Source organism: Rhipicephalus sanguineus, chromosome 4 (assembly GCF_013339695.2).
Source record: "Rhipicephalus sanguineus isolate Rsan-2018 chromosome 4, BIME_Rsan_1.4, whole genome shotgun sequence".
Taxonomy (NCBI): Eukaryota; Metazoa; Arthropoda; class Arachnida; order Ixodida; family Ixodidae; genus Rhipicephalus; species Rhipicephalus sanguineus.
Window position 1 is genome coordinate 208,857,606 of NC_051179.1, and position 26,474 is coordinate 208,884,079.

General features: G+C 46.0%; 1 protein-coding gene across 1 annotated transcript in view; it reads left to right on the top strand.

Moving 5' to 3' along the window:
* Positions 1-26,474, top strand: part of LOC119391068 (monocarboxylate transporter 9) — a 90,026-nt gene that overhangs the window by 15,692 nt on the left and 47,860 nt on the right. The window contains exon 2 of the mRNA XM_049415037.1: positions 26,120-26,303. Within this exon, the coding sequence (XP_049270994.1) occupies positions 26,120-26,303 (184 nt within the window). The remainder of the gene's footprint in view (positions 1-26,119; positions 26,304-26,474) is intronic.

Consider the following 26,474-nt stretch of genomic DNA (forward strand, 5'->3'; position numbering starts at 1 on the left):
CTTGCGAGTCTTTGCACTGAAGAAGACCTCGAGAGTATCTGAGTTGCTATTTTTGATGTCCCTAACCACCTTTGATAGGTTCATACTCTCACCGAGCTTCTTAGCTTCACTTTTTAGCTTTTTGATCTGGACGTTCTCGCGGCACTGAAAGACAGAACTCAACACTTCAAGCGCTTTCACCTTGTAAAGGTCCCGTGGAAAGACGGCGAAGGCACCTTCCTTGTCCGAAGGGAGAACGCAGAACGAGTTCGTTTTCAGATAGGACGCCAAACGACGAACAATAGGACGCCCTGGTTCCCGTTGGTCACGTAGAAATATATCTACACCATTAGACACACACCTATCCATTTCACTCGCGGAAGCCAAGCCGGACACTTTGTGCACAAAGGACAGCAACTCCGGGCCGGTGTTCCGCGGCTGCACGGCGAACTTTGGCCCTAAGGCGAGACCCTTGCTGACATCCTCTGGTAACGTGACGTTTACCTTGGTGTAGATCCTGTTCCCTTGTATCGTTCTCACTTTTGAACGTTGGTGTGCTCGCAGTTACGACAATGTACACTGCCAGAGGGATTCGGTTGTCCGATTGGCCAGATGACTTAAATGCAACGCTGACGAAATGATGAAATGAAGGCAACGCTGACGCATAGATCACCTGATTCGATTATTTTCTTAGCATCAATAATTAGTTGTACTGATTTATCGGGACTTCGAGCGACTACCGCGCAGGCGCTAAAGCCAGGAACGCAATGACAATATCGGCAGTGTATTGCGAGGTGGCCCTCTTTGCCATTTCTGTCATTATTATGCTGTCTTAGCCTGTCATTCAGGCATTGTTTAATCTGGCCTACGCAACTTCTACCACACGACAAGGGGTGATCTCGTAGACCACACCCGTAGGACAGCATAATAATAACGTCAGAAATGGCAGAGAGGGCCACCTCGCGATACACTGCCGAGATTGTCATTGCGTTCCTGACTTTAGCGCCTGCGCGGTGGTCGGCCGAAGTCCCGATAAATCAGTACGACTGATTATTGAGGCTAAGAAAATAATGTAATCAGGTGATCTATGCGTCAGCGTTGCCTCCATTTCATTATCGCCAAAAGGGTTACGCTACTTGAATGCGACTGCGCATTGAGGCACGATGACTTGGTGTACAAGTATGGTCTATGCTCTTTCGAAATAAATCTTCGTCGGAAGTGGCGCTCCGAGTGTGTGTTCCTTATCTTCGTCTGTGTCTTATTCGCGCCTTAAACTTCAAACAGCATGGGTAGCGACGAGAGTGTCAGGTCAGCCACAGTGGTATTTGTGCAGACAATGTGTCGCGCGCAAAAGCGATTCGATTCCTGCCCGCGGCGCCCGTATTTCGATAATCGCGAAATGCAAGAACACCTGTGCATTCAGAATGAGGTGCACATTAAAGAACCGCAGGTGATCAAAATTAATCATTGGTTCCCCGCTAAAGCGTGCTTCAAAATCATGTCACGGTTTTGGCACGCAAAGCCCCAGAATTCATTAACTGTGTCACGACGCTTTCTATCGACGCTTTCTTACATCGAGCGGCGACCAGCAGAGCGAACGAAATAAACGTCGTGCGACAGCCGTCAGTGGGATAGCGCAAGCTTATACGAGGCAGCAGGGCACTTCTGCACCGTGCTTTCGGGCCTATTTGAATTAGGAGGCCATCGCACAGAAATGCCTCGCTTGGGCGCGCGCTCTAAATACAAACAAAAGGCGACTGAGTGGCGCGCGATACGAAGCAAGGCGCTCTTGCGCATCCCGCGCCACTCGCGTGGCGGAAGCCCTGGATGTGGCCCAGTTGGGAGCATCTGCCGGGATCCCGTGCGTCGTCGGGCACGGCAGCTGCAGCTGCAGTCACTAGCCGCCGCACAGCAGCGACGAATGGTTCAGCGAGCGAGCTCTCCTCCAGGGTGATGTTTCCATTGATGGGCCACAGAACAGACGCCGTGGGTCATCGTGGGCTCGTATTACGCGCGTTCAGTTAGTTGTGCTTTCTTTTATTGTGAATCAAAGGGAGTCACGCTGAAGTCCTCTCAAGGGGCCGCGGCCTGTGGATCGAAACCGAGCGTGAGTGAAACTAGTCTATTTAAAGGAAATTTCATAAATCTTTAGCGTTTATCCTGCTAGCGTAATAGGTCGAAGATAAATATTAAATTATTGTACTTACGGCCTCAAACAACAATGTGATTTATCGGGGAACCCCATATACGAACGTTTCAGAGTAGTTCATTGTAAAAAAGTACTTTTTTGTATATTCTGCAAACTTGCCGTGTCGAGGTGTCTCTATATACTTGAAAGGCGCATTCACACTTGAGAAGCGAAGAGAAAGCGAAAGCGCCAGAGCGGCCGGAAAACCGTTTTCGCGCGCGTCGGAAATGTTCACATTTGTTCTGCCTCTCCAGCATGCTGTCGCCGCCGCCGCCGCCTTCGCCACTTCGAGAATTCATTCTCTTTTCCCCGTTTCCTGAGCATTTAATTTCGTACCGAATTCAAATTGAGCATGCAAAACACGGAAAATAAATAGCTTTCACCTTTTCAAACCGCCGTTTCGGGAGATACACCAGCAGAAACTACATAAGCGGACACGGCAGCAGTGGCTGCGGCGGCGGATTCACCCGGCTTTGCAAGAAGCGAGACACGTTGGGGCACGCCTACTCGCTACTGCTACACCTTTTTCTACTTCCAGTGTTCTTGTCAATCGTAATCCAAACCAGGTTCTCGAGGAACGCGTCCTTGTCGAGGCTGTGAGTCTTGTCGTGCTGGACGGGTAGTTTGCAAATGCGCCGATGTGAGCCACCGCCGACGCCTTGGCCGCCATGTTGAATTTGCGGTCTGTTGTTTACGTCACGTGATTTGAGCTAGCGCAGCCAAAGTACGGCGTACGGCTTCCCGTGAAGCGGAAAGGCGATCCGCTTTCGCGTGGCGGAAAAATCGGTCTCGGACCGATTTTTTCGCGTCCGCCTCGCGGCGTGGTTTTCCGGCCGCTTAGGCGGCGAAGCGAGTGAATTTCCGGTGAGTTTTGCCGCTTTCGCCCCCATCGAGGCCAAGTGTGAACGCGCCAGAAGAGTAAATTAGAGCGGGCATAAATTGAGTGATACACTTTGCATGTAGTGAGGCTTTTCTTTTCATGAAGCTGCTGCGTCCGATGCTTGCATGGGGCTACAGATTACGTGGGCTCTTTGCAATCACATTCAAATAGGCGTGTATCAATGTTTTAATAAGTGAGAAAGAAATGTCGCCTGTTGGGGTTTCACTAACGTGCGCTCAAAACACTGTCTTACGAGTCTGCCATCTCTTTTGAGAACGGCAGGCCAAACCTATTTTCAATACCTAAATTACCGCTAAGAGACATGGATGAGTGGCTGATTGGGAGCGTTCGTGATGGATGTTAATCTGCGCTCGAATGTTTAAGTGACAGGCATGGGTTCGTAACTGTACCATGATAGAATTTCAACTGACATCATTAAACAAAAGAAGCTTGGGTGAGTTTGTAAGTCATCATATAATAAATGCACAAGAACCAGGACACACGTAAAGAGGCAGGACGAGCGCTGTCTCCTGTCATAAAAGCAGCAAATAAAATTGTACTGGACTAACACGGCGAGACAGAAACCCAGTACTTACACCACCAAAGCTGCCAGAGATACCACACCCTGTTATTGCAAATGCACTACGAAAACTCTAGGAAGACAAATGGAGTCGCGGACGATGACGACTATGTGAAATGCGAACAGTAAAGTACGTTGCATGGTGACTCGTTCAATATCGCAAAAATACAAGGACAGAGAATGAGGTTCTACGAGCGTTAACAGCGCTTGCGATATCTTCACTTTAGATATATGAGGACATTGCGTTTGAGGTAGCTAAACGACTGTGCTTAAGTAACGCGTGTTAGCAATTAAAAGCGGAAAATTAAAGGGAATGCTTCAATCTAAATTGACAAATTTTATATAAATAAAACAATGTATATTTGAACAGAAGCCTTAGACAGGTCATGGCACCCGATTGCCTCAGTGAAAGAAAAAAAAAAGAAAAGAAAGAGTGATATAATAAGAACGCTCTGGATAAGGAGATGTTCCCTCCACTCTCAGCTTTCTTTCCGCGCAATTTGATTGTCTTGATTTTCTTCAACGTGGTTTAAATCCAATCGCCATACACAAAGGGATGCCATAAAATCTATTTGAAACAATTCGATTTCTTCTTTTCAAAGCTGCAAACAGCACACTTAAAGGCTACTGGATTCTGCTAAAAGTGTCCCTTTAGCCCGCTTCCCTACTTCCGATTATGCCAGTGCGGCCACCGTACTGACGTGATCTTTAAAACATGTCGCGCCAACTGAAGCGACACACTTTCCTGAATGGCGTTCGCCACTAAAGTCATGGTTTGCGTAGCATAATTTTTGCCAAAACATTCAGCCAAGAGTTAGTTAAACGGCCCTTCAGGCATGCGGGAGATCAATTTGGACAGCGTAATGTTTGATTTGTTATGGCAGTCGTGTGTGCATAATATCGGTTGATTGCGCGGTAAGGTGAACTGCAAAACTAAAACGACTCGCATCGTTAGGCGAATGTACGTACCTCAATGTAGCCACTGGAGCAGTCTTAGATCTCAGTGCTGACAGCACGCATCTTTTCGAGGTGTACTTGGTCTAGCTTTCCAGATCAGGCTAGAGCCAAACAAGTGTAACCAAGCAGCAATAGTGGAAACCTGCGGTGTGTTATCAGCATGTTATCATTTGTTCAGCATTTTATCTGCATATTATCAGCATGTTGTCATGTATAAGTGCTCCAAATTTAACGCTAAACAAGGCTGAAGTTCAATTTTTGAATGACAAGTCCGGACACTTGTGCAAACGCTGCACAACATAGTTACGCGCACCATCATTGATAAGCAGTTTTACCGTTCTGTTTGGATGTTTTGCTTTTCACCCCTTCCTTTGTTCCCTCTCCTTTTTTTGAGCTCGGCCGCGGGTCGCGTCTCGAGAAAGATTAAAGAGTTGTTAGTTTGCGCCCGGCCGTCCATGTTGTGTCTTTTTGTGCCTTCCGTAAGTGGATTTTTTTTTTTTGTAGAGTGTATGCAGCGCAAAGTTCCCCAACTTTTATTAGATCTGTCTTGTGTTGCAATCAATCTGTTATGAATTGTGTCTGTAGCTTTGGCTGTAAAACCGTATACTCAAGTTCGCTGCGGATACTTATCACTTACCTGATTCCAGTAGAAGATCCCCTCTTTTCTTTCTCTGCTTCTCTCTATCTCTGCCTCTTTACCTTCCTGTCTTCAGCTCGGCTACGGAGCATATATTCACAGAACTTAAGCCAACTGAAGCCTGCATTAACATTGTCTAGCGGTCGTGCAAAGAAATCTAAGGTTTATCTATTCACAGTCGAAGTTCCTTTCCAAAGATCAATGAAAGGTATCTTCCAAATAAACGTTGTACAGGTCCATTATCTTCTATGAGTAATACCAGTGAAGTTAAACGATCTCTGCAAATCATTCACAGCCGAAAGCGTCCGGTGAAGGCACCATAACTTTCGATTTGATCAAAGATGGAGGAGTTTTCACATTTAAGTTCGCGACACTGTGCACTTACAATTTTTCAAGCTACGTCGAGGTCCTCATCAGTGATCTCGGTAAACTACAAGGATTGGTTGAAAACCCAAACCAAGAGTGTGCTTGCACAGGATTGAAGAGAAGTATGCAAAAGACAAGCATAATGTTAGGAGTGCCGGTGAAAGAGCGAGAGATTGGGATTCATAACCGGGCCCTACAATCCGTACAAGAATGTGCATGTGTATAGGTCAATTATTAAGAGAACGGTACTTATAGCGAAATTACATAAGCGAAATTCACCGAAGCGTAGGGTTGGAATGGAGAGTTTGCGGATAGGAAACTTGCAGGATATATAAGAGACTCGCGAGGAGGATAGAAACTATTCAGCATGCGACGGCATGAAACATGACAGGTGTAGCATTGAAAGACAGGGAGAGAACAGATTGGATTAGGCAACAAACCAGGGTAGCCGACCTACTAGCTGATATAAGAAGTGGACCTGCGCAGGTCACTTAATGGGGAGTACAGATAACCGATGGTCTGTGAGGGCGACGGAATGGATACCAAGAGATGGGAAACGCTGCAGAGAGTCGGACGGGGCCAATAAATGAAGAAATTGGAAGGCACTAAATGCATTCTGCTCGAACAGAATGCGATAAATTGGAGATCGTTCGAGAACATCTCCGTCCTGCGACGGGCGATAGCATGGCTCCGCGCGTCGTAGGCTCTATGTGCGAGTGAAAGCGTGCGAGGCTAGTCAACGATCACGGCTCAAGCGCAGAGGAAACTCACCGGTCGTCGTCCGCCGCGCGAAAGGCCCATGTGAGGCCACGGAGGTGGGTCTGCGTGTCCCCGGCAAGATACCTTGAGCGGCCGGGCGTGGTCGCGCGCGCCCTACCTTGACAGGAATTAGCGGACGGCTCATACCCTTGCACGTCTTGTGTTGTGTCCCTCTGTTGCAGTTTGTTGCTATCGCATTCATTGCATAGCCACTGCGGCGCAGCTGTGACTTTTTATTTTCATTTCCCGGAGCTTAGACCGGCTTCAAGAATAAACATGAATCATTTTACCCATGTCTTCTACAAGGCACCATCTGCCAATGGTTTGACTCTCTGTCAATGGAGTCGTCTTAATGCTTTCAATATATACATATATATATATATATATATATATATATATATATATATATATATATATATATACATATATATATATATATATATATATATATATATATATATATATATATATATATATATATATATATATAGATAGATAGATAACGGGTGTTCAAAGTTAAGTTTATGGCTGTGTTAAAATTAAGCACAGGGAAGAACGTGAAAACCGCATTTGCAGATACGTTATGCATCCAGGGGGACACAAAGCGAGACAATAATTATCGCTGTAAACCGCCCAATTACCTAAGATTGAATAATGAACTTTTTAATGAGTGCAGCAAGCGGGCATGTTTGTATTGAAAAGTTGGAGGCAGTCGCATTTCTACACTGTTCCACTTGGAAGAATTCTTCTAGCATGCCTGTGCCCCGAGATATCCCGCTTCAAACTTTAACTGCGCGTCTGCATGATTACGTATGCAAGACAGTGAGCACTGGCGCAAAGCTCCTCCCCGATGTGCCGCGGCAGTTGCATGCGGCGTTTAATCTGACAACGGGTCGAAGGCACAGGCAACGATGATAACGGTTACCCTTTTCCTACCGGCTGGCGATAGCAAGCAATGACTGCGCGTCACATTAGGGAGGAGCTTTGCGCCAGTGCTCACTGTCTTGCATGCGTAATCATCTAAACCGCAAATAAACCTTGCAGCAGGATATCTCGGGGCACAGGCATTTTAGACGCGGAGCAGCTTTTGCGCTGGGCTTTGTCCGTAGTTCCATTGGCGACCGTCCGCTTTATAAAACCTACCATAGCCATTTGTAACATATTGAGCGCGCGCTCGCGCCAAGGAGAAGTCTTCTTCGTCTTGTTCTTCAACTGCCTTGATGATGATGCGTGCAGAGCGCGCGCTCGCGCCAGGGAGAAGTCTTCTTCGTCTTGTTCTTCGACTGCCTTGATGATGATACGTGCAGAGCACTTTAGGGGCCCGGGCTGCCGTATGCTGTCCTACCTTGGCGTAACGCAGACAAAACCATGTGTGCTGGCACACGCTAGCGTGTTCGGGCCTGTGTAAGGGGCTGGGTAAGACGCTGTGGCCTCTCCTCCTAACACTCTCTCAGCAATCACGTGATGGTGTCGGGGAACGAGATTCTGCAGACTCGCGATGAACCCGCGTGGCGTGCTCCAATAAGAGTTCGGGACGAGTAACAGCAACAGCAACTACAGTGATTTCATGGTGTGCTCCACATGCAAGGACGCGTTAACATCGGGCAAGGTGCCCGTGATGAACGGAACTACGACCCATGCGCTCCTTCGCATCCCCACATGGTTCCCTTTAGTGGGAGATGGTGAAATTAAAAAAAAAATTACTGGTTTGAGCAATTACTCCGAAACAATTTTTCCTTTATCTCAAGGCACTGATTTTTCATGACTATGATAAGTTATTCATTTTTGTTTTAACTCTCACTATTTTTTGGCCTCGCCGAAAAATTGGAAAATGCTGCATGTTTAGCGCTTTTTAGAAAAAGCAGATATTTTTAGAGTAATATATTCACATCACGGGGTTCATAGGTTGCTATAATTAATCACAAAAATACTGCGAAAGCGAATGACGCAGAAACATTGCCACAGTATTGTGTCAAAGTTGGAAAAAATGGCATTCTGACTCATATTGCGGCTTCATTTCCGCAATGTAGCGGTCCAAGTAAAAATATGGCTTATACAGCACTGTGTAGTATGTATTGTTGGTATGACATACAGAAACTCTGAAGATAGTAGTTTTTGTTTTAAGCGAGAAAAAAAAATTTTCTAACCGAATAACCACAAGGTTGTAGGAAGTTTGGCTTTGCCTCGCCTTCACTGCACAACACGTCAGCGCAGTATTGCAGTGGGGGCTTTTTGGCAGCGAATAATGCAAGTCATACAACTTCTAGTCACTTGTTTGAGTAATACTGCTGTATGAAATATTAAAAACGGCAATAGGTCTAAAATTATGATGTGGTACTTTCCCTCTTGGACCATCAAAGGGCAGGTAATATTCAACCGCTTCATTGTCCAAAGGGGCAGAATTATAATGTAGTCGATGACTTGCAGGATAGTTTTTGGGCGCCTTGTTTTGCTTCTGATAATTATTATACATGGTCTTACGTAATTTATTTATTTGCAATAAATAAATTAAGGTCTTCAAAATGTTAAGAGCCCGTCTGGTAATGGTCACGGGCTTTTAACATTTTCAGCACCCCAGTATCATTAAGAAAATGGGGGATAAAAATGTTAATTATATATATATATATATATATATATATATATATATATATATATATATATATATATATATATATAGTGTGGATAAGCGTTGCTGCTATGGTAGCTTTCACGGCTCTCGGTGTGTTTCATGCGATTCTTTTTGCAATCATAAGATCTTTTTCTTGGTGTCAGGCATTGTCAGTTTTTGTGCACATCTTCCTCCGACAGCATCGTTGGAGTCATTTAGGGAAAATGAATGGAAATTAATTGATCTTTCCGATGCGTCGCTGCTGTTATTACACTCATGTCCAAAATGTCAGCTGACCTGTTCTTTGCCCTTGAAACAGCGCCGGCGTCTGCGCAAGGTTTCCACAATACGCAGTACCTGTCAGCACCCGTTATATTTCCACCAAAACCAACAAACTGGCTGCTCTCGCAGACCATGCGTAGCTGAAAACTTTCAGCTTTTCAGCACCTGCCACCAGTCTGGATGACGTCACTCTGGAGCATAGGGCGGTAAGCGTGGACTCGTGATATCTGGTTTCGAAAGAACACGTGCGCTATTCGGCAGCTTAATCCTATTTCTACTCGTTCGCTTGCAGGCACGTATGACAACGGTCTGACGCAACGCTCGTTGTGCGCAGTACTACGTGCGGCTGTGCGTTAACCAGCTGTGTCCTTCAATCCTGTTAGTCACTTCCGGATCTGCCTGTTCGCTCCACGTATATTTCAGCCATGTCCTAAAACGGGTGTTGATTTGCTACCAGGGAGGGATACAGATTTTCCTGATTCTGCTCATCAAGCACTAAAACACCGCGAGAAACACTGATATATTGATATTGCTTGACACCTCTAAGACGGAGCGGACGCTTTTTGGTCGTTAACCGCGGAGGGTGGGTTCGTGTGCATGATTGAAACGAAACACGCACGTTGTAAGAAGCGCAAGGACAGTTACAATGAAGCGTAGACAGAGATATATTTGACCATAAATCATGCGTACACAGGAGAAAAAAGAAAATGAAATTTCTGTTTACAGCGTTTGGTGATTCCTGCATTTTTATATGTTTTAGGCAGAGCCATGTTGCCAATTAAGTGTCATTGTGTGGCTGTCCTTAATAAAAAGGCAACCTGGATGACAGGAACAATACTCGCATCTTCGTGCGCATCTGATAAATAAATAGCAAGCGCCTTTAGCGACTTGGCCACCAGGTTTTGCCTCCGTTTCTGTTATGACGTAAGAAAAGTGAAGGTACATGAAAGAAAAAGCGGAAAAGCCCATTTCTATGCGGTCCTTACTTCAATTTGTTGGCATCATTTTATATTGTAACCAGTATACGGAGCAACAAACCCAGCGACACGTCGTAATAGGTCTGCACATGGCAGTTAAAGCCTGATACGAGCTGTAAAGACGCACCTCTGTAGTGGTAGTCTTTGAATATGATAGGGCGCGGCTTTTCTAAAGATTGCCGAGACGCCCGCACGCTTTAAAAGAAGGTGCTAAAAGGCTCATAGTTTATGTAGACGACTTGAAAGGAAGCTAGCGTATTCACTTTTATAGGTCATACATGAAAAACCTCTAAAACATGATTACGATATTTCAAACATCAAACAAGCTTGTTGCTGTAGTAAATACCAGCGAGAACAACGCAGGGCACTGTATACATCGCAGACCTGTGAGTTCTTTTAAAGTTCGCACGCATTATCAAGAGACCGACGCCGTGGAAGTCTGATTGCAACCCAGCCTTTTCTCTCTAGTCTCTGACTCGCTCTGATTTAAGGTCATAGGCACGGCAAGGCACTTGATACGCGGCGACCTTAATGTCGCTGTAGAGACCACGCCTCGTTGGGAGTCGGCCTCTGTATACAGGAGGATGCCAACATCTCTGCCGAGGTGCGTTTCCATGCGGATACGAATCTCACATTGCGAATGCAACAACCTTCACCTTGGCATGCTCGTATGCCTGAGCCGTGGTATCGACCATGACCAGAATTCAGTGCGCCGTCTTTCACAGTGCGAACAATCGCACACAATGGCTGCGTTGCGGATATGGTAGTTGGTGAAAGAGAGTGTGCTCGCTGTATCGCCTCTCCTCTCTCGCTGCTCAGTTATTATGTATGAAATTCACCAACATGGTAATGGGAAAACAATTCTTTTAAAACAAGTCACTTCGTGCTCTTCTCACCTTACTATTCGACAAATCTGCGTTCGTCTCATGTACGACGATAAGGTGACTCATCGATCAAGAAACTTCTCACATAGTTTTCACAAGTTGCTTTGCATACAAGCTTTTGAGGAAAATTTAATCGGTATTCGTAGTATAATAAACAGCAATGGAACGTGTATCAGAACACGGCTTTCGTTTTGAAAGTAATTTATAAAAATATATACGTTGAATGAACGTTGCTTTTCATTTGCAGTCACTCATTCAAGCAGAATACTTGGAACGTATCGCGGCCGGCAACATTCGCGCCTCCATAGTGGAGAGATGAGCAAGTGGTGATATCCAGCAAATGATACATGTACGTTAAAAGAGACGTTCCTTATATACGAATTGTGGCTGCATTTCTTCCCAGAGCGATTATCCGGTATTTACTGGTGGCGCAAGAAATGCCGTACACCAGGTAGAGTGATTGTGAAGGCCTTGTTGATTATCGAAACAAGGATTTGAAGATGTGCGGCGCTCTTAAAACGAGCTATTACCGTTGCATGCATTGTAAGAAAAAACGACTATGTGTTCCTCTTTTCGGCGACTTCTGACTTGCCACGTATATGACCATCTTTAAGGAGTGAATTTCTCGGCTAGTTGGTTGAAGATATAGCAAGGGAGCAGCGCAAAAGACAGGGACAGGAAAGACACACATACAAACACACGTTGTGCTACATGTGGTTGTGTGTGTGTCTTTTCTGTCCCTGTCTTTCGCGCTGGTCCCTTACGATATCTTTAAGGAGGTAGGATAATCATCTACTGGCTCCCACAACTCTCCGACGGGGTCATGATAATCTCCAAACGCGTGGGTTCACCTGTCTGTTTAAGGACAGTCATATGTGACAAGCAAGGATTCATAAAAAAAAAGAGTCGAATGACTCATTTTTTTAATTGAGTGTGTCATGCAACATCGAACGCTCATATAACCCAGTAACGCGTAACTTGATGCATTTCCAGAGCTTTCGAGGACGAAAGGAAGACAATGAAAAATAATGCAGAGAACAAGACGTAGAGGATGCTGTCAGTGCACACCCTTGTTTAATAAGCACGTGTGTATGAGGAAGTGCGCAGGCGCAGAATGTAGATTAATTTTTGAGGCTTAGATCATCAGAAAGAGAATCTGATATATGCGTTAGCACTGCCTCTGTCTCTTTAACAATTAAAGAAAAGGAGCACATACCTAATATGCCTGCATCACACACATCTGATAAGTGGCTTCAAGCATGCGCCGTGAGACTAATTTGCCGACTTCTGTATGACAAGCGGCCATGTTTTTCCGGTTGTAAAATCAGTGTAATTCTGGTGTCCTCCCTGTCATGTTGTCTCTTTTCTCTTCTTCATCTCCTACCTTATCCGTGGAAAGTGTTGGAAACGCATTTCGTCACACATATTCAGCTAGCCTGGCTTTGTGCCATAATTTCCAGTGATACATGCGTGAGCTTTGTTGTGTGACATTAGATGGAAATATAGCTTCAAACACACGACGGAATAACGAAGAGCGACCGCACATATTACTGCTACAGACACGAGCACAAGGACTGCAATAGCATTTGCACTGCAACCGCCGTTCCTAGTTCTACTGTAGAATGAATTGAATAAACTTTTTGTGAAGGTCGCACTAGCGTTGCCAGGAGGGGGGGACGGGGACGGATTGAAGCTGGGGGATTGAACACCCCCTCCCCACCAAAAATGATTAATTTTGCATGTGTATATACAGACGCACACAGAAAACCACACTGCTGAACGACTTGTTGTTAGACTGGTTGGTGCTTGCTAATATTCATGGCGTAGCACAAAGACACATAACAAAGACACGGAAACACACAACACAGGCGCTACCTACAACTTCAATAAAAAAAATGACGACAAACAGAATATATACTGCTCCAAACGCGCAGGCGCGAGTGACATCCGGCAGGCTAAGGGAGGCGGGAGGGGGGGGGGGGGTATGCAGAGATAAGAAATCAACTAAATGACCGAAAAAAGGCATGTTCCGCTGCAAAGAAGAAAACACACGTTTCACTTACGCAATCACTGCTCTTTTCTTTGACAAAAAAAAAAAAAAAACGCTTGTAAAAGCTTACGTGCCTTTCTTTCTTTACTCCTACCCAGCATCTTGACATCGTCAAACCTTGGAGCACATGCGCAGGCTTTGCAATGCGCAGAAAGATTCGCATTCAAAACGCATTTTTATTTTTTTTTTGCGCATCCGAAGCGCGGAAAAATTCCTGGCTACGCCTCTAGATAGCCGCGCAACTCGTACCGTGCATTTAAGTAGTGACAGCTCATAAAGTGCAGAATCAAATTTTAGAGTCACAAATGATGTTCGTTTAGCCATCACGTGCACTTCACTCGAAATTTGCAATTGCTATGTTCAATTTGTGTTGCAAGGTCTGATGTCATTAGACTAAAAGCTGTGCTTGTCCTTCACGTTTCTGCAGTGCTTAACGACGCGCGCGGCACCTAGTTATCACTGTGTGCTGGCAAGAATTAACGAATTTTACAACGCACACACGTGGGCCAGCAGTAATTACATCACGTGAACGAAAGGTATATAGGGCCATTTATTTTGGGTCAAACAATATCAAGTGTTGCATCTTCACGAACTGACCATGCGGAACTGAAATGTGCAATCTCTAAACACAATGTTTCCACTGTTGTTGTCATGCTTTGTGTTTTCAAGTGCGTTGTCAGTGTACCTCCTTCGAGTCGCGCTTTCTTTCACCACGGTATTTTTGACACTGAATTCAGAGAGCGAGCTTCATTTTTTGTAGTGACACCTTTTTTCTTCCATTTCCAGAAATATGCTTCAGAACTCGAAGTCACGTGAACATTACTTATTTTACTTAAGTCGAGGCGATTCTAGAGAACCAACTCTAAGAAAATTGGCTAGTTGGGAAAACGCAAATAATTTAGTAATACAAAAAAAGGGACGCGTCAAAGTCTTGAATTACTACGGACTGATCCGCCTTTTTTTAGCGTTGTACAAAACATTCACGAAGATAATTGTTATTCCGAGAACAGCCACAAGTGACTTTGATCAACCTAGACAACAAGCTGGCTTCGGGAATGGGTACTCTACCATGGATCACCACCACGCCTATAGTTAAATAATACAGACGTCTATCGAATACAAAAAAAGGGGTTGAAAAAGGGTTGAAGATAAATATGCAGAAGAGAAAGATAATACTAGACGGTCCGGCGGCAAAGCAGAAATTCGTGATAGACAACTGGACCATTGATTCAGTAGAACAGTATGTCTTTCAAGGCCATATATTGAGAGGGGAGCATACTCGTGTAAAGCAAATCCAAGAAAGATTTAAACAGCGAATTAAAGACAAAACACCGAGGAACGCACACCTGGGTGTTCTTCCTTGGTGTTATTTTTTGTGCTATTTAAATCAGTGTCATGTATTACCCAACTCACCCAAGCATCCGTTTTAGCAAAGCAAACCCACCGAAGAATAAGGATGCGTTGGTGCGCACACGGTATATTTCATTTCTAGGATTTTCATCTTATTACCGGCAACACCAACTGTCACTAATGCGGAAAGTGTACAACCATTACATTACACAACCAAAACCAACTCACCCAAAATTGTTGCTGTTGAAATTCATTATATTTTGCCTGTTCTAACATATGGGACACAATGCTGAACAAAAGGAACTGGAGAAGTGAACCTGAGCAGGTCACGTCGTGAGAAGGACGGTTGAAACGTACCAAGAGATCGTAAGCGCGGTAGAGGACGGCGAAGGGTGGGACGGAGCGACGGATTTAAGACAATTAGAGGCATAAAGTGAAATCAGCTCGCGCAGGACAGTGTGGGCTGCCCATCACTGGGAGAGGCCTTCGTCCTGCAGTGCCCACAAGGCAGGCTGACGATGATGATTGCATTGTAGGGCACAAAAGGTCGTCGAGTGAGGGGTCAAAAGACGATGCAAGTATCAAAAACGATACAAAAGAAAATTACAGGGCAACAAGTAAAAAATTATTGTACGTGGCAAGCATAAAGCTCAATAGCATGGATACGCGTGGTACTTCGAGTTGCAACAGCGTATCGAGTGAAAACTTCAAAGAAATAGCTTGTCACATACAAAGCACAAAAGGGAGACAATGAAAGAAGATTTAGAAAAATATTATATTCGTGACGTCATGATATCATTTCAGAAACTGGTAACCATCGACGTGAAGTTATCGGAACCAGGAATAATCAGCCGCTGAGATTTGATGTAATTCCTGTTACTTTACTCGGCACACTTTCTGTAGAGAAATTAAAGGAACGCTGAAATCATTGCCTTAACGACGAATAAAGCCTTCTTTGATGAAAACCGTGCACCAGACGTTAAGTTCGCGAAAAGTAGCACGAAACGGTTATTTCGCAGTGTGAGCGAAAGAGGCACATGACGTTCTTAAAGGGCTCCTAAACCACCCAGCGGTCGAAATTTAGTTGAGGTGAGGAAGTTGTGCTCGAGTTTACAACGAACACGTAGCCGTGAGAATTTTTCGAAACGGTGCCGTAATAGCGGAGTTACACGCGTTTGATGATCGAAACGCGACGATCGCTTCTTTCTCTCTTTCCTACGTTACGCTCTTCCAAAACCGCTTTGCCCTCCTCGCTGAATGCCCCTCCTCCTCTCGCGTGGCATACGTCACCGCTGGCGCGCTGTTCGAGACAGCGTCTACTTCCGGTTGCCGCGACTCCGGCGACTCCGACGCTCCAGCTCGCCGTCAACTCTGTGTGGTACCTGGGTGCACTGTTCGTTGACTAACCGCTGTTGCTGCCGTGCCGGCCCGTGCCCCTACGAATCGTGCCGGTATGGACCCTGTGTTGCGCGCACGCCTTCAAAGGATCGCCAACGTGATGGGACCCGTACGGGAACACGCCGTGCCAGACCACCTCGGCTCGAGATGAGTTCACGGAGCTCATCAAACCGCAAGGCGTGGATGTGTAATTACGCTAGCGACTTGGCGGTTGCGTTTTAGTCTGTCCGGCATTAAAGAAAGCGTCGCGTAAAAACAAATAAAATGTCCCCAAGCTGGCGCCAGCTCAAGTGGCGCCAGCTATGGATGATTAGAAACAACTAACAAACGCGTAATCTATGTCCTCCGAGCATTCGGAAGCGCCCTTCTCGACTCGCTAAGCCTACAACATCGATTATTTGAGTATGGCTCTCCAAAACGGGGCTGAATCGGTACGAATACTTTGCTGTCGAAGCTTAAGGATATGAATCTAAAGCAAATGGAAGCATCAGTTCGGAGCTTACACGGTACAGAGCACACGGCGGCCACTTTATAGACTCGAGATGGACGACAACCGCTTTTGGCACTGCGGCCATGTTTTTCGGAGGCTTGCCGGCGTAGCTTGCCGTGCAAGTTGGACTGCTGTCGCGCGTGCGGCGACGGCCGACGTTCTGCGGCACCGCGCCGTTGCGGCAGGCTTGCCGCTAGCGTGAGCGGGCCCTTACGGGCCGCAGATGTCGATTCGCAAGCGGCAACACGACCAAGAACAGCAAGGTGCGCACGAACAGCTGTTTGCAGAGTAACCGGAAGTTGTCGGTTGTCGTTCGGCCAATCGCAAGCATCGAAACTGATAACGTCATAGTTTCACTGGTGATGTCACACATGTCCGTGGCGGGAATGGCGGGGACCGGAAAGGAGAAGCTATTGTTTTTTCGAAATTGTGGCGCACCCGCGACCTGTAGCGCTGCGGCGTGTGGCATCGTTGATCGCGACGGCATTCTGCACGCGATGCGCTTGTTTACTTGAAATGTTTGGGAAAATGTCGGAGGGGGTTTAGGGGCCCTTTAAGAACCGGATCATAACTATGCACACAATCATTTGGTTTCCGGCACACCTAGGTAAAACTTTGGACTCGCTCACCAACCTCAACGACATCACCCACTCCCAAGCGCGCGTACTAACTCTCCGCGCGGGAGGAGAAGGCTTGTCACAGAGCAGGGTTCAAGAGTTCCGAGGCACTTTATTCACGTTTAATGAATTCACGAAGCATTTTTATCTGGAAAGAAGAGTATTTCCTCCACCACACAAAAAGCTCACGAGACCACAGGCGATGACCGTTAGGATGCTACAAACTAATTCTTATCCGAATCTCGCTTTCATGCACTGTCTATTCCCAAGTGACTTCAGCTCGCAATGCCTTGGCTGCGGGGGAACGTGCGATTTAGAGCACATGCTTTGGCGGTGCCCCTCGTTACGTGGCGATAAGGACCTCACAGAGCAGAAATGGAGCTCGACCCTCAAGAGCTCGGAATATCAGCATCAACTTTGGGCTCTCCAGAGAGCCTTCGATGCGGCGGTTAGGCTAAGTCTAACTGTCCCCACGTGGGAGCGGCCCGCGGTGTCACCCTAAGGGGTGGCACTTCTCCGGATCCTTAAATAAAGTTCTTCGTACGGTACCGTATCACCAATACTCCCGCACATTTAAAAAAACAACAACGCTATTCAAGCTCTTGATGTGCAGTCTGCTAAGACAACACCATTTTCCCTCGAAAAAGTGGAACTTCGCGCGAGGCACAACGAGCTGCAGTTTGAAAGAACACCATTAAATTACCCTGGTGTTCTCAGTCTATCGCATCGTCCCCCCTCATTCCACTTCCCTCTCTCCCCACCACCTAAAGCTCCTCACGTGGTGCAACTCGGTGATAGGCCCACATTTGGCCAGGCGACGATGTCATCTGATGATATGATCTTTTGCCGTCATGTGAGTGCGTTACGTGATAACGTCGTTCTTGAAGTGACTAATTTCGGCGACCTGTGAAATCATCCAGATGTTGCGAGGAGACGGAATCCCACCTTCTCCACACTCCTCTCGCTCGGAGAAGAGCACATGGGTTTTTGTGCTACATGATTCACCTGCCATGTTTCACTCCGTCCCCGCGCAACGAGACACTTAAGGCCTTAATAAACTTCGTGTATCGTTGGCGTGTCTTGTGTCGAGTGATAAAATTGTGACGGTGCTAAAGGCCTCGAAACGTGGTCACAAATAATTGGTAAAGTGTTCCATGCATGACAATGTTTTTTTACAATTTGCAATCCGAAACAAGGACGCAGCGCCACAACGCCACATCGTTTCGTGAGACCCAGCGCCGTCAAAAATCTGCTCGCTGGCGTCGTGCGTCACAATGTGGCAGCAGATAATACTATACTGGAGCGCACTTTCGTTCGTTCAGCGGAGACGTTTACCGCTTTCACGAAGCAACATCGAACAGCGTGTGCGTGTGCGTGTGGCAAAAGGCCCATCCCGTCTCTACTCGCACCGCCAGAAGAGTGCATGCGCAAAGAATTACGCTTTTCACCAATATACTGCCTGCGTGAAATTGTGCTTCAATTGGAGACCAGAAACCAATAGCGTCGTCACGGTCAAGTGAAGCATGACGTCACAATGCCCCACAAATGGACTCACGAGCATAGTCCAGGAAGGAAAATCTGCCACGTGGAGCGGCGGAAAGACACGCCACGATGCTATCTGTTTACTGCTGAATAACAACGACTCACTCATGCGGCATGCGCGACGCCAACTCTGATAGCCAATGGACAGCTGCGTTTGCCGTACCCTAATTCATTATTCAACGTCTCTACACGTACGCTGCGTGCAGGGTAGTGCGTGCGTGCTGAGTCTGTGAATAAAGAAAACTGACATATTGTGCGCTTCGTCCTTTTTTTAAGGTACTGCTCAGACTTCGTGGGAGGTATACACAAGCGCTTTACTTAGGTAAGCGCGCTTTTCCTACGGCTAGCGACGTGGAATGACCTGCAGGTGATGACCGTAGAAAGCGTTCTGGAGGCAGTTTGCTATAGCGTGCACGCTATGGAAGAGGGTTCTGTCGAAGAAGATTGAGCCAAGCTTGCAGGGCCTTCATATTTTTGTGCGTCGAAGTTTCTCCGGAGACGTCCGGCTGCCGTGCTTTTGTCACCAGTGGCGTACCAACTCGTTCGCGAGTGGGGGGGCTGGCGTCGCTCACTCTGTCCGCCGTATATATATATATATATATTATATATATATATATTGAGCTGGTTGTGTATATGGTATTAGGTATAAGATTATAAATGACTACGAATTTATATACTAGGTGTCGTTCCTTGCCCTCCTACTTTTACCACATTGGGTGGGGGGTGGACGGTTAAGCGGTGAAGTGGCCCTTTACTCCTCCCCTCCGGTTCCTCCCAAGTAAATAGCCTACGTAAACTGTGTAAGCTCAAATTTTCCTTGAAAAAATGTGGGCGCATATAACGTTAAACTACCACGCATTGTTTCCTTCCGTATAGGTTACCTGTTAATGATTGGTCATATTTGTTATATGATTGTCATATTTGTATAGGTTACCTGTTAATGATTGGATCTTGCTCACAGCACCTGCTCGTAAAATGACGCCACAAATGACGCGTAAAGGCTGTTTCACATGCCGCGACTGTAGCGAAGAAAATCGCTCGGTTCGCTCTATTCGCTCTGTTCGCAACCGCCGCTAATGGCGGTTTCGTTTCACATGGACTGCGAATGATCTGTTATTTTCGCTTTGCGACTGGAGCGGCGCGCAAAGTTGCTTGCTGCCGTTGTTTGTGGCAGACACTGCATAATTTTCGATTGCAATGTAACAATCTGTGCATTGTGATATTCTTAACTTTTCATCACCGGTAGCGAAGAAAACGCGTGTCTTGTCATTTAAAAACACTTTTCAATCTAAATTCACTTGAGAATACGCAACAACGGCCATAACTAAAACAAACGTGCTGGCGCAATTTCGATGGCTCGGCAGGGTTGGCGCAATTTCGACGGGTCTCGACTGAAAAATCGCTCCGCCGCTGCGAACAGAGCGAAAAATTTCCAACATGTTGGTCGCTCGCCGCTGACCGCTGAGCGAGAGCGATCAGCCGCTTTTTTTCACTGCGAGCGAATTCGCAGCCTGAAAATCGCTCTGTTTTGTGTCATGTGAAACGGCCATAAGTGATCCACCGCGTAATTACCATGTACGCATGACTGCGTAAAAAATAATAATGAAATATTTTCAATACGGCGTGTTTTGTTTGTCATTGGTTCTTCGCTATTCGTAAAAAAATTTCAATGTGCTATAAAATCGCCTTCAAGTGTTACGCGACGTCACAAGTTTTCGAAAACTCGCGGCGTTAAAATGAAGTGTCAACAATAAGCAGCACATTATACTGTGCTGAACAATGACTCATTTATTTCTGAGCAGCCAGGCAGTGTCTCTTTCTGAACGTAATCTAAGAAGGCTGCCCGCCAATCACATTTGCAACGGCTGTTTATAGCAGCGGGCGAGATGGATTCATTTGTGTATGATAGACGCTTTCATTTGTAGTATAACGACGTTGAGCTGTTTTTGCGCGCGTACAACTCTCTGTGAACTCATCGTTGCTGACAAAGAGGTAGAGAGAGAAATAAAGAGTATTAGAAAGAGACACAATTCTTTTGCAGATAGGCATCCTTCTTAGTCCAGAAAACCGTGGACGTTGATTATCTCCCTGGTGAGGTAGATCACGTTACGGGGAAACTTGAAAGCTGGGCTTCTCAATGTACTCGAGTCCACTGCCTTGTTACAAGCCGCCACGATAGCTGCAGGCTACCATATGATAAGCCAAGTGAAGAAGGATAATCGGAGACTAAAGTGGGAATCTATTTTAGCTGTCCTGGCTATGCACAACAAAAATACTGGACAATTCTGCACACTCATCAACTCACAGCAGCTTGAATATAGAGCAGTGGCGATGCTATTCGTTTTCAAGGAAACTGAATTTCCTGAAAAAGGAGAGCGTTTGATCTGGCTATAAAACGTTTACTGGTTCCCGCCCATATTTACGTCGCGGATTACTTAACTTTCAGGCCAGGCAGGACCAAAATAAAATCATGCCAGATTGCTGTAATGTCATAGAGCCCCTGCTGATCGATAGCCTCATCTGCGATGCTCGAGCGCAAGACGCACAAGCATGAAATAGGGAGCCCGTACCGCAGGTAACTAGAGTGCGCGGTCATGGCACACGGAGACAGTCATCACAGCAGAATCGTAGGACAGATTTTATTACAAAATTACGTTATTGCTGCGTTCAAGTAAAACTTTGCCTGACTTGTTAGTTTCCCAGTCTGTAGCCGACAATAATCACTGTCGAAAGTGGGTGGGGGGGCTCCGCCCCCCCCAACATTTATTAGGGGGGGGGGGCTAGCGCCCCCCTTGCCCCCCCCGGTAGATACGCCTATGTTTGTCACATAGCATGGGATGCCACAGTCGAGAGGACTGGATAAGCTTGCCTGCTACAGCGCAACTACAAAGCACCTACTTCACTGCAACGTCGACTCGTCCTGCCCACGTATTCGGTGAAGACATTGCGTCGCTAAATTCGAGTTTTCAAGACCGTTATAATACTTACGCAATAACAGCGGCGGCATTTGTAAATTTATGGTATGTGTGCAGCGTGAACGTAGGTATTTAATGCGCAAAAGTTTAAAAAAATGTAGAAACAGTACGGTAAATATTTCGCGCACATTGATCCAGCAATGCCACAAACATCGCACACTAAATCGCGAAAATTTCCACTTGTGGTTTCGGATGGCCATTTCTCAAAATCCTTGCATGTGCCAACTCATTCGGCATAACATTCTGGTACTCCTGTGTGGTGCCTTTCTATACCGACAATGCCTGTGGTAATATAAAATGCATATTGGAGGACAAACGAGAATATCGCCAGAGTATGCAATAATTATAGTCGAGGCGGACATAAAAATTTGAATGATACTCACTTATCCCATCATTGATTCACATATCAATAACCACTTTTGTAGTTCTTTTCCGCATTCCCTCTGCTTAAAAGTGTGTTGTGCGCTTTCCGTAAAACTCTTTGTTTCCGAACAATTCTGTAGCAAGAATGAGGCTAACCGCTAAGCAGGATTTCACAGCAGACATAATTTTGACATGTCTGGAATATGGGGCCAGGAACCAGAAAAAAAGAAACATACGTATTGAGTTTGGGTTCAGTATCTACACGATTCATTTCCTTGCGGTTTTGTACTGGCTCGGTAATATAGGAACTATAAAGGTTTGCGAACCGGTTCGCAACACTGCCGGTTCTTAAACAGGTTCGGCACAGTACACAGCCTAGGGCACGTCAGATGGTGCTATTTACTTAAATGGGCTAGGCGCAAACACTTCCAGAAAGCGCTGCTCTGGGTGACTTCACTTGTGCACATAGGCGTGCGCATCAGGGGGACAGAGGGGGCGGCCATCCCCTCTAAACACCTAAGGGGGCGCAAAGTCTGCCTCATATCGTTACTCAGTAGTACTTGTACCGCCATTGTTTACAGAACAGGGTTAGGGCCACGCGAGATCTTGAAGTTAATGGCGGCCAAAAGTCCCTCATGTTGAATTTCAAGAATTGTATACTTCCCATCTTTGCTCCCGGAAAGCCACCGACCAAAGGCAGGCCATTGTCAGAGCACGTCATCGCTTCGTTTTCATCTTTTCATCCATAGTAAAGCTTGTTGTGTATTGAACTCAACCAATGGGGGGTTTGAGTCGCCCTCCTCCCCCCCCCCCCCCTAATTGAGAATCCTGTGCTTGTGCAGGCATGACTGGTATTTTTGTAATTTTTCATTCACTATCTTTAGTCTGCAGTCACGTCTTGTGCAGCGCATGTCACATCTGCAAGTTTTGTCAGAGGGAAGAAATCAGCCTGTTGGCAGATTGAAAATAGCCATCGATGTTTTTACACAAACACTAGTGAAAGTCATTGAAAAAGGCTACAGCCGTCATCAGCACGGCCATGTTACGACTACTGCGCTGCGTGGCAAGAGTAGCGGCATTCCAGCGCGCCCAACCTTGTGCTCGTTCTTGCCCACGTTCCTTTATACTGAGAATGGGTAAAAAAGGTAAACATAATACGAATGTTCGAAGATGGAAGTACAAAATAGGAATGTTTCAGGAAACCGACTGCCGAGTATCTATTAAAACGAAATAAAATGGAAAATATCGCTCAGTTCTCTTTGTAATTTTCATAATGTTCAAGGCTCATAATTTTTTCTAAGATTACGTGACATGAGTGCAATAATGATAAGTAAGAGCTGCGCATTACAAATGCCTCTAGTGTCGACCGCGGTGTTCGTTGCGTGAGATGCTGCAGCAATGTCCACCACTCATACGGAATGCAAACATGTTTAGACAGTTGAAATCACAGATTTTTATTTCCAACTCCAGGAAGTAAATTGACAGGATGCATAAAGGAAGGCATGCCGACGCAACGGCGCACATCTATTTTGCACAAGAAACCTCATTCCTGTGCTTGCCCAGAAAGCTGGTCGTCTTCGTTGTGGCAGTGTTCCGCGCAGGGCTGGCTCTTTTTTTTTTTGTCGGCTCGTGCTCAGGCACGTTCAGACAACGTCGGTTCCGGTTCAGTTGCGGATGAAATTCCCTTCAGGGTACGGTTCAGGGGCAAGTTGAATTCGACACTCCGTTTATGAACGACGCGCCTCAAATGATTTTGAATCACATTAACAACCGTTAGCTCTTCGAGATGTCCCTAAGGCATGGTACCCGATCTCTTTTTAGATGTGAAGCATCTTATGGCGGAGTTCAATCCGGTGGTGGTGGTGGTGTGCGGCGTGACCACCCTTACTGCGCATGCGCAAACCTTCTCCACTGCCCCTCTCCACTCCCTCTCTCCCCTTTCCCTCTACACATTACCTCTCCCCTTCCCTCTCCCCCTGCCTGCTCGCTTCTAGGAACTCTAACGGTGCCATGAACAAGCGAAAACACCCGGTTCTCCGTAACTGAAAGGCAACGGCAACGTAAGATACACAAGTGATTGCAATCGTACCGGTGAACAAGAAGGGCGCCTGTAGGGAAGTGGTGAAGCGTGAAGAAAAGCAGGTCATGTGGCATTCACACTGGTGTATGCAAAATTGGGGAAAGTGGGTGCTATTCTAGGTGCGATATATAAATATATATATATATATATATATATATATATATATATATATATATATATATATATATATATATATATATATATATATATATATATATATATATATATATATATATATATATATATATATATATATATATGCAAGGGTATCGATATCCTTCGTAACTAGGTGGGCGTGACTTCCAGCACTGATTGTCGCTGTGCATCTGTCCCTAGGCGCTGTGTGCAATATCTAGAGGAACGTCAAAAGGTTCAGGTAACTGCGTGCCTTGCACCGCTACGCCTTGTAACCAAGTGTAGCTCTTTAATTGCTATTGCATTTCGTATACTCTTTCAATGACTCTGTTCTCTTACAGCCGTCCTTCAGTTTAATGCAGCAGCAGTATTGCTCACCTGTCCATTTCTTTCTGGAATTCACCGATGCCCAGCCAACCAGCTCGACTTTCTCGCTTTCTAAAACCGAGACGCCATGTGCGCGTACGACAGCAAGTTAAGTAACTATGCAGACTTACTGCCGATGCAGGGGATAATGCACTGCGTTGCTGAACTCAAGGACGTCGGTACTATCCCAGCCGTTTCGGGGTCTTTTGTTATAGAACAAAATGTATAAATGACGGACTAGTCGAATTGGGGTTCACGTTATAGAACATAAGAATGGTACAAATATATCCGAAATCTCCTTATACGGCGTCCCCCATGCTTCGAATAATTTTTGGTGCGCCTAACTTAAATATTCAGTAGAGCTGTGTGTGCCTGTTGTGAAAATAAACGAAACTTTTCAAGTTGTCATTTCCATACCCTCTTGCTTTGCGCTGTATTTAATAATTCATGCAATACTACAAATACACGACGCGGCGAGGAAGCTTTGCGATTTTGCGTGAAGGAAGCTTCAGCTAAGTCGACGGCTGCACGAACTGAAGAGTGATCATTTTACAGCGAGACACATGCGCCTGCCATTGTGAGATCGCATTCATTCGGTATAACCTGGACAGGAAACCCGTCTACACTAAACCGTGTTGTCGCAACACGCGCCGTCTCGCCCTCACGCCCACCTGGAGACTGAGTGTGCTAAGGTCGAACGAGTCAGCAAACTCTGCAACACGTGTGAATCAGCTGTGTCTGACCTTTCAGTTTTCAACTTTGTGACTTGAAGGAAAGGGCGCTTAGCAATGAAACTCGCTGCGAAGGCGGAAAAGAAATGCTCTTTGCAGAATGGTGTAAGCCATGTGGCTGTAAAAACGCGCAGCTTGCAAGAAGCAGTACGATGTTCTTTCGAGTTCAAGAAAGAGAGTAGCAAAAGAGTGACGTCATACAATAGCGTTAGCCAACAATGAAGGGTATTTGCCCCACCACTTGGCTCCTACGGAGACAGCTACGCGTCGTCCCTAGATTAACAGCGGAACGATTCGTCTTTATACACATATATATATAAACCAATATTTCAGGAGGATACCCGGTGATGTCTTATGCACCAGTTGCAGATTTACGTGCCTGTACCTTTTATGTCGGGCAAAAGTGTCTCGTTTGCTTTGATATATGCGGTAGCGTCCCTTCGGTTGGTGCCATCGTAGAGTGCTATGGTAAAAGACGTTCCAGTGTGTTATTATTGCGGCAACTAATTAAGATTGATGGCGCATACATCGTCACATAACAGTTACCTGTGACAACTAGCTGCAGTCCAGCAGAGTCGCAATAGTTGTTATCAAGTAATTTGCTTATAAGAGTACTAATGTCAGCTGAACACGGTTCCTCCGTCGTCTTAGCAATAGTATATTTTTAACACTGTTTTCGCACCTCTTTTTGTGTGTATTGAACGGTTTGTGTTGCGTGCTGCTGCTGATTATACTGGTTTTGCGAGAACACAAGATATCTGCGATGTTGTCACAATTCAGAGGCCTACACGCACAATAACACTCGACTAGTTTTTGTAGAAGCACATTCGCGACTTTTCCAGAAACGAGGCAATCTGCGACGGTCGGCGAGTTAAGTTCAAGATGCGACATCAGGCGTGAACTGTATTTTCAATGTGTCACGCAGCATGGGCCGGACAGCGTTCACAGCTGGTTCACGGCGGGCGCCTGTGCCTTGTCAGCCTTCTTCGCACTGGCCCCGTTGCGAGCCTTCGGCGTCCTCTTCGTGGCCATCATGCAGGAGTTCGGCGCCAACAGGGAGGAGGCCTCGTGGACCATCATGCTGCTGGGCGGTGCAAGGGTGCTGTCGGGTGAGTGTATGCCCTCTTCACTGAATGCAGGTCGTGCACTATGCACTAGAAATAGTTCGGGAAAAAATACATGTAAGGTACTTATACAGACTCACATACACACGCGCACAAACAGTCTAAACCAAGTGAACCACGGACAAGAAATCGCTAAGTGAAGCAGTGTGCGGTTTT